Below are 9,037 nucleotides of genomic sequence, written 5' to 3'. Positions count from 1 at the left end.
ATATAATAGCCTTAAAAGTGCTTTTCTGAGGGTGGTCTATCGTCTATAGGGCACCCTTAAATAAAGATATTATTTGCATCTTCATCTTCATCACCATTAAAGAATGGATCATCCGTGTCGGATGCATATGCAATAGTAGTAAGAATTTCGGTAAGATATTTCGTCTTTTCAGCATCAACATTTAATGGATCGGTCTCTGAACTTTCCGCACTCTTGTCATTACTATTGTTGTCTTCGTTGTTCTTCTTGTGACGAACATATAAAACAATACCAACAATGATCAATGAAATCAAAATCAATGTACAAACAATACCAATGATCATGAAGTTCAGTGGATTGGATTTAGAACTGGAACCATTGTCTTTCTGTTGTTCGGTGTTACTTGATGTTGAAACTGCGGCGCCACCTTGTGCAATAGTACGTGCTAATGAACGTGTAGGAGAGATGGTTTCAACTGGAGTAGGATTGAATGTAATGAATGGTGTATCGAACATAGTTTCAAATGCAGTAGAAAATGGTGTTGAATGTGGAGTGGAAAATGCTGTTTCAAACGGAGTTGATGATGCGGTTGAAAATACTGTTTCGAATGCTGTAATAAATGGAGTTTCGAATGGAGTAACTGCCTTTGATAAGTCAGGTGTTTGATGGGCTGTTGAAAATGGAGTAGAATGTGCGGTAGAAAATGGAGTGTCAAATGCGGTTTCGAACGCAGTTAAAAATGGAGTGTCATATGGAGTAGAAAATGCGGTAGATGATGCGGTCGAGAATGCAGTTGAAAATGGTGTTTCAAATGATGTTTCAAATGGAGTGGAATGTGCAGTAGAAAATGCTGTTTCAAATGCAGTCAAATATGGTGTTTCGAAGACTGTTTCAACTGGTGTCTCTGCGAATGTTGGTGATGGCGGCGGCGTTGGACTTGGAATTGGTGTCTCCATTGGTGTTGGAATCCATCTAACTTCTGCGCCAAATTTATATGCTATGACATTATTATCCTGATATCTTGAGTCAGAGAATATAGCGAAGAATATTCTGCCTGCATCTGCATTAATCTCAGGTAAATTGAATCGCTGAAGACCATATTGAGCGCGGAGTCTATACTCGAATATAGCATCACTTAGACTTGTTGATCCTTGTGTAACGATGATAAAGTATCTTTCTACTATATTTGGATAAAAAGGAGCGTATGTCCATATTTGAGGAACAATTTGATATCCAGCTGGAAGATCTACGAAATGCCATGTTGGTTCATAACTGCTCATTCCCAGTTCAGGAGCATTTTGTACATTTCCTGTTGCATTATACATCGTTGCTTGACAGAAATAACCACGACTGTTTCCTTCGCACTGACAGAAGCCATTTTCTCCACATGGTTGACCGGAACAATTAGCTGGACATGTTGGGTTCTCCACCTTCTGAAGTGTGAATGGAATAGTATCATTTTGAGTGTCAAAACCGCCTCTAATTGCTAATGAAAAAGTGACTTCAACGTCATCATCGACAATGAAATTATTTGAATAAATATGGATTTTCACTTTACCAGGGTCGATTTGTGGGATATAAACTCTTTCTATTGTAGACCTCTGTTCTGCTTCTGCTGTACCGTAAATGGAATTTCCTGCATATATTGAATCATTGTATTCAACAATCAAATTCAAATCGATGTAAACAAGATTTCCATTGTCTCTTGGTAAAGGTAAATCAAGATATGCCATTGTCACAGCAAAGCCATTATTCTTTATTGTACTAAATTCATACATAATGTGTTCGTTTGGTCCTATTTTAACTTTATCCAAAAATCTGGCACCGCCATTGAATGGATGATCAACGCCAACGCCAAGAGCATCACAAAGAATTGCTGGACCATGGCCAAGAGTATGTGTAAAAGTGTCTCGACGACCAGAATTTACAGCAATAGCTCGAAGTAAATTTGCTGATGGACTGAATGCATCGTCTGGATTTGGTTGTCCTGAAGAATAATATCCTTTCTCGAAGAATTCTCTGACTAATGCAAATTGACCTGCTGAAAGTGCTGTTGCAGCTGATACACCTTCCAATTGAATTAAACTGTCAAATGAAGTATCTCCAAGTGTTGAATTAGCTTTAGCTGATCTAGCTCCTGATCCAGAGAATGTGATGTCTGGTTTCATTATGCCGTCGAATGTAGGACCTTTAGCAGTTTCTACATAAATGTTATTGCCCCAGTTAAATTCTGTTTTATATCTGATTTCTGTTGTGTAATTGGCAATTGTCATTTGATTAATTGTTTCTTCTGATGTTGTTAAGATTAAAATGGGACCGGTTCGGGAACAGTTTGTCAGGTTGTCAAGGTAAACAAGAACACGTGTGCCATCAGGAATGTTTTCAACACATTCATATGAATACTTCATTAAGCCATCACCACTAATGTTTGAAATAGAAAGATTAGAATAATCAATAATTGGTGATTTCGTTTGATAAAAGAATGTCTCATTACTATATAATGTTGCTGGTTTTTCTCCAGTTGGAATAACTATCACTAAATTTGAATTTCCGTCATTTTCAATTTTAGATATTTCCTGTCTCGTCATGCCAGCAATTGTTAATGCATTAACTGCATCTGTTGGCGATGAGAAGAGATTACCAGTGGCTGGAAATAGGAAAAGTTTGTCTGGGTTCTCAAATGCAACTTTGTTTAAGGCATTTGTAAGGGTAGGTGAATATCCTGATGATGCCCAGCTGTTCGATGAGATCTTAGAACCAACAGAGTCCATTGATTCAGCAAGTTTTGTGAAATTGATTTGAGAATCAATTGTTGTATCTGAGATTTCAATGACATTGAGTCTGGCTTTTGGAGCAGCACCTTCATATAATGCATTTGCTGAATAGTCGGCTTCCGGAGTACCGGCAATAAGACCGGCACAGTATGTACCATGAACGTGATCACTGATGTTAAACTCAGTGGATGAATTGGTCCAGTTCTCGTATTTGTAGATCTTTCTGTGGGTAGGATATGTGTTTGGACCATCAATTGGAACTGTTGAATCTGAAAAGAAAGTATGTGAAAAATCAACACCATCATCAACAATTGTGACAGTCTGACCGTCTCCTGTGAGACCCAATAGTGTTGTAAGTCTTCGATCTGGACGAAGTTTCCAGCCTTCGTAACTATTCGCGTTGGTTCCACATTGTGCAAATGCGGCCGCAAATCTAGCATGAAATTCAATGGGCGATGATGGTTCTACACTTAAGACATGTTCATCGGAAAGAATATCATCAATCATGTCGTTGTCAACGACTTTGCAAGAAAAGGTTTCAAAACCAGAAGGTTCACATTGTGTTGGATAGTGCCATGATTCGGATGCACGAACAAAATAATGATTTGTAGAAGAATAATTAATATTGTTGTAGTACTTTGGTAAATAAGGTTCAATATCAAAATGTGATGTAGATGTAAAATAGTTGTATTCGTCTTGATCTAAGTACGACATGAAGATTTCTTGAGTGACTTTATGTTCATATCGAAAAATGTGTGGGTAATGTTTGCGATAATTTTGATAAATATCGCCTCGAAGTGAAAAAAGTGCATGTAAATAGAACCATCCGCTTGTTTGTGTTTCAAGGAGACGACGCCCTCTGCGTTCTTCTTGAATAAAATTTATCCCCCCTCGAAGTACCATTTATAAAGGTGACACCCCTCAAAAAATTGTCACAAGTGATAAGAATATCATAGTATCAGATTTATGATGAAATTTTTAAATTGGTGGGTAATTCTCAAAATCAGATTTTTGAGTGTAAAATTTTTGGAGAAATTTGGTCAGATAGCTTTCCGAACATTAATTCGAAATACAAGATTTGAAAAATCAATGGTTATTCTTATTTTATCTCCTTCTTTTCAAATTATCTGACACAATCCCTCAAAGAAAATGAATGATGTAAAAATCATATTAAAATAATAATACTTAGATGTAAATCCTAAAGTTGTAAACAACTTTTCAAAAGGAATAATCGGGGAAGCGACAAATTTGCCCAAAGTCACTTTTTATTTCCCACAACCGATTGACTTCTTATTTATAGTGTCTATGTACAGAAACACAAGGATTTAATGCTGCTGGAGAAGGAACTTGATCGATTAATTCAAATTATTAGAATTGATTATAATAATTTGTAAGAACATATAATATTTTGCAAGGCAATCTGGCCTAAATGCATTAATATAGCAGTATTTAATAATCGTTTTAAAGGATAGAAGATGGCCTTATAAATACTATTCAAAATTCATTAGGTATTATCGCATTAGTTCATATTGATAGATTAAATATCAAATGTATAGCATTACTGCAATGGTGATAAATTTTCAAGAATATTTTAGTTTATTGTTGTTTAGATGCTGCAATTAATAGTGTATATAAAGGCATACGAAGATTGAAATGATATATTGCATATGAGTTAAGTGAGTTGTTTGATATTTATGTTTAATGATTTAACTGAAAGTAAATTTTATTGTGTATTTGTTCATATTGAAAAGTGTATAAGAGGGTGGTAAGAATGAAGAAAAGAAGGAATGCAAAACAAGAGGGAAAAAAGAAAGTTAAGTAAAGAAAATCGCATAATATTTAAAATAACAAACAAACAAAAAAAAGGGAGAATGAGCTATAAAAGGCTCTAAACCGAATTATATTGATGTCTTGACAACCTTTGTGAGGACTGGCTTGACAATGACTGGATTGCGCGAGTGATGTGTTAGCAGAGAAAGCTGTCTGCTTTGAAGCTGACATCTTGACTGGGCGGAATGGGTTGAAGAGTGGCTGCTGAGGAGCTCGTCGACTGAAGGGCGGGCTTTCTCGTTGTTGTTGAGGCAGCTTGAGATGAGGGATGCACTCCTTTGAGACTTCTGGGTACTTGATGTGTGAGAAATCCTTAGACATGGCTTCCTCTTCACTGAAGTAGAGGTCTGTGATGAGGCGGCCTGTGAGCATGTAGTAGAATGTGACACCAAGAGACCATGAGTCAACTGATTGGGCGTGCTCGAACTTGGATTCTTCGTTTTCCTGGTACTGAGCGGCGTTGCAGAAGTCGCTGATCTGAACGCGGCCGTACTTGTCGAGGAGGAACTTTGATGGGCGGATGTTGTTGTGGCAGATGCGCTTGCTGTGCATTAAGCTAACACTCTTGAGCATTGAGTAGGCAGCTTCAGCAAAGCGAGATTCTGAAAGAAACCACGCTGCTCGATGTAGCGCTGGATGTCAAGTGGGCAGTAATCCATAAGAAGATAAACGTATTTTTCACGCATAAATGTTTGTGTAAACGTTGATAATGTTGAAATGGTATAATTGCGAATGATATTAATCTGATTTTGCTCGTAGTGAGCGCGTTCGATGCGCTTAAGTGAGAACAACTGGTTGTACTTAAGCCACTCAACAAGGAATACCTTTCCATGTTTCGTGGTGGTGATGACACACTTGAATGCGAGTCCTTCGGATTGCATGACGTCACAGTCTATATCATTCATTTGTTTGAATGAATATTTTGAACACACCATAAATTCTGTACGCATTGAAAATATTTTGAATAGACTATTGCAAATTTGAGAAGAGCTTGGATGGCCGAGCATTCAAAATACTTTGATGCTTATGCATGATAGAGTATGATTACAAAAAATAAATTTCTATGGATATTTTTTCAATACGTTTAAAAGTTCACAAATTACATGGCACTATATAATTTTGTGAAGTGTAAAGCAGCAATTTCAGAGATATACAAAAAATGGAAATGATTAAGTGCAGGGGGCATTACCTATCTATGTAGAGCATGATTTTTTAATTTTCATCTTTTTAGCATTTTTATACTTTATTTTTTACTTGGGTTATGCGAGTTTTCAGAATTTTCTTGTTTTGTTAGATGCAATAACGCACATGCAGTATGTGAAACACGTCAGATCAAGCAAATATCAGTAAAATGTAAAATTGAAGAGACATTATGCCATTTTCCTGGGCCTTCTCAATTCCTCTCAATTCAAAACCGCCACTTTTGTGTAGATATTTGTCTGAGCATTTTTGATATGAGAAAAAATGCTTAAAATATATAGTAGATTATATTTAAATAAGAAATCTTGAATTTCAATAAGATTCACAAAACATGATTTTGAGAGCGATAAATACTATTTTTATAACAAAAATGTAGTCTGTAATCAATTTTACGTCAGTAGGAAGGCTGACAGTGTTGCAAAGTATGTTTTTATGGATGTGTAATGAAATAAACAGATGAGTAATTGCATATTTCCAATATATTACATTTGACTTGAACGGACATGCCTCAAACTAAACCTAACTATTGCTATCCTTCCCTAGACATCATAACACTTTCTTTTCAATTTCTAACGCTTTAAGTATCCTAATTTCACTAACTAGAACTCTTTCCTTTATCAATTATTAAATATCTTTCATATTATTATATCTGTTTTCTGTAGTTTAGTAAATCTGAGAACTTATAAAAAGTAATCTCAAGCATATAAGATTTGAAATTTCTTAGATATTAAAATCTTCAAATTTAGAAAATTTATATTACAATAACTGTTTCAAAGATGTTTTGCATATTATTAAATAAAATACAAAAAGATTAAAATTTTCAAGAATATTGTATGACAAACAATAGTATTAAAAGTATTGCTATGTTTTTCAGAGTTGGTTAGAGAGTTAACTTTAGTTTGAGGCATGTCCGTTCAAGTCAAATGTAATATATTGGAAATATGCAATTACTCATCTGTTTATTTCATTACACATCCATAAAAACATACTTTGCAACACTGTCAGCCTTCCTACTGACGTAAAATTGATTACAGACTACATTTTTGTTATAAAAATAGTCCTGCTATTTATCGCTCTCAAAATCATGTTTTGTGAATCTTATTGAAATTCAAGATTTCTTATTTAAATATAATCTACTATATATTTTAAGCATTTTTTCTCATATCAAAAATGCTCAGACAAATATCTACACAAAAGTGGCGGTTTTGAATTGAGAGGAATTGAGAAGGCCCAGGAAAATGGCATAATGTCTCTTCAATTTTACATTTTACTGATATTTGCTTGATCTGACGTGTTTCACATACTGCATGTGCGTTATTGCATCTAACAAAACAAGAAAATTCTGAAAACTCGCATAACCCAAGTAAAAAATAAAGTATAAAAATGCTAAAAAGATGAAAATTAAAAAATCATGCTCTACATAGATAGGTAATGCCCCCTGCACTTAATCATTTCCATTTTTTGTATATCTCTGAAATTGCTGCTTTACACTTCACAAAATTATATAGTGCCATGTAATTTGTGAACTTTTAAACGTATTGAAAAAATATCCATAGAAATTTATTTTTTGTAATCATACTCTATCATGCATAAGCATCAAAGTATTTTGAATGCTCGGCCATCCAAGCTCTTCTCAAATTTGCAATAGTCTATTCAAAATATTTTCAATGCGTACAGAATTTATGGTGTGTTCAAAATATTCATTCAAACAAATGAATGATATAGACTGTGACGTCATGCAATCCGAAGGACTCGCATTCAAGTGTGTCATCACCACCACGAAACATGGAAAGGTATTCCTTGTTGAGTGGCTTAAGTACAACCAGTTGTTCTCACTTAAGCGCATCGAACGCGCTCACTACGAGCAAAATCAGATTAATATCATTCGCAATTTATACCATTTCAACATTATCAACGTTTACAAAACATTTATGCGTGAAAAATACGTTTATCTTCTTATGGATTACTGCCCACTTGACATCCAGCGCTACATCGAGCAGCGTGGTGTTCTTTCAGAATCTCGCTTTGCTGAAGCTGCCTACTCAATGCTCCAGAGTGTTAGCTTAATGCACAGCAAGCGCATCTGCCACAACAACATCCGCCCATCAAAGTTCCTCCTCGACAAGTACGGCCGCGTTCAGATCAGCGACTTCTGCAACGCCGCTCAGTACCAGGAAAACGAAGAATCCAAGTTCGAGCACGCCCAATCAGTTGACTCATGGTCTCTTGGTGTCACATTCTACTACATGCTCACAGGCCGCCTCATCACAGACCTCTACTTCAGTGAAGAGGAAGCCATGTCTAAGGATTTCTCACACATCAAGTACCCAGAAGTCTCAAAGGAGTGCATCCGCCTCATCTCAAGCTGCCTCAACAACAACGAGAAAGCCCGCCCTTCAGTCGACGAGCTCCTCAGCAGCCCACTCTTCAACCCATTCCGCCCAGTCAAGATGTCAGCTTCAAAGCAGACAGCTTTCTCTGCTAACACATCACTCCGCGCAATCCCAGTCATTGTCAAGCCAGTCCTCACAAAGGTTGTCAAGACATCAATATAATTCGGTTTAGAGCCTTTTATAGCTCATTCTCCCTTTTTTTGTTTGTTTGTTATTTTAAATATTATGCGATTTTCTTTACTTAACTTTCTTTTTTCCCTCTTGTTTTGCATTCCTTCTTTTCTTCATTCTTACCACCCTCTTATACACTTTTCAATATGAACAAATACACAATAAAATTTACTTTCAGTTAAATCATTAAACATAAATATCAAACAACTCACTTAACTCATATGCAATATATCATTTCAATCTTCGTATGCCTTTATATACACTATTAATTGCAGCATCTAAACAACAATAAACTAAAATATTATTCAAAACTGAATGAAAACTCCTTTTGTCTTTTATCAGACGTTGTGTTTGCATATGCTTATTTCTTTTTGAGTAGGTTATAATTCATAATGCTATATTCACTACATATATTAAAATACATATTCAACTTTTAAGCCTGACTCTTTTCCAATTTGATTCAATGATTTGATGAAATGGCGATGGTAGAGCATGCAGACTTAGCAAAAATGGATTCTAATTTTGAAGACAATATCAATAAGAAAAGTTTCTACCAAAAATCTTAACAACCCTACGCCAAGAAATCCACAAAAGAATGTGTTTTGCGAAAAAAGCATGCTCAAAGAGTTCAAAGCGATCTAAAAAATCCTTCAATTAAGTATTTTGTCTGTTCTATATAAAGTCGCACAT

At 35.5% G+C, this 9,037-nt stretch overlaps 2 protein-coding genes and 1 pseudogene across 3 annotated transcripts, besides 1 other annotated feature; 1 reads left to right on the top strand and 2 right to left on the bottom strand.

Annotated features, from left to right (window-relative positions):
* Positions 1 to 56: part of a mobile genetic element that runs on past the window's edge.
* TVAGG3_0812230 (proprotein convertase-related family) lies at positions 57 to 3,467 on the bottom strand (the record flags this gene model as incomplete). Its single annotated transcript, XM_001583495.1, has 1 exon — positions 57 to 3,467. The coding sequence occupies one exon, from the start codon at positions 3,465 to 3,467 to the stop codon at positions 57 to 59; it is 3,411 nt and encodes a 1,136-aa protein (XP_001583545.1).
* Positions 3,468 to 4,651: 1,184 nt separating this feature from the next.
* Positions 4,652 to 5,488, bottom strand: TVAGG3_0812220 (annotated as a pseudogene). Its single transcript has one exon. A coding segment is annotated over exon 1 (837 nt).
* Positions 5,489 to 7,495: 2,007 nt separating this feature from the next.
* On the top strand, positions 7,496 to 8,338 carry TVAGG3_0812210 (histone serine kinase protein; the record flags this gene model as incomplete). The annotated part of the gene is made up of 1 exon (XM_001583493.2): positions 7,496 to 8,338. The coding sequence occupies one exon, from the start codon at positions 7,496 to 7,498 to the stop codon at positions 8,336 to 8,338; it is 843 nt and encodes a 280-aa protein (XP_001583543.2).
* Positions 8,339 to 9,037: the final 699 nt, after the last annotated feature.

Source organism: Trichomonas vaginalis, chromosome VI (assembly GCF_026262505.1).
Source record: "Trichomonas vaginalis G3 chromosome VI, whole genome shotgun sequence".
Classification (NCBI taxonomy): domain Eukaryota; phylum Parabasalia; order Trichomonadida; family Trichomonadidae; genus Trichomonas; species Trichomonas vaginalis.
The sequence above is the reverse complement of the archived record's forward strand: the minus strand, read 5'-3'. Positions and strand labels throughout refer to the sequence as shown.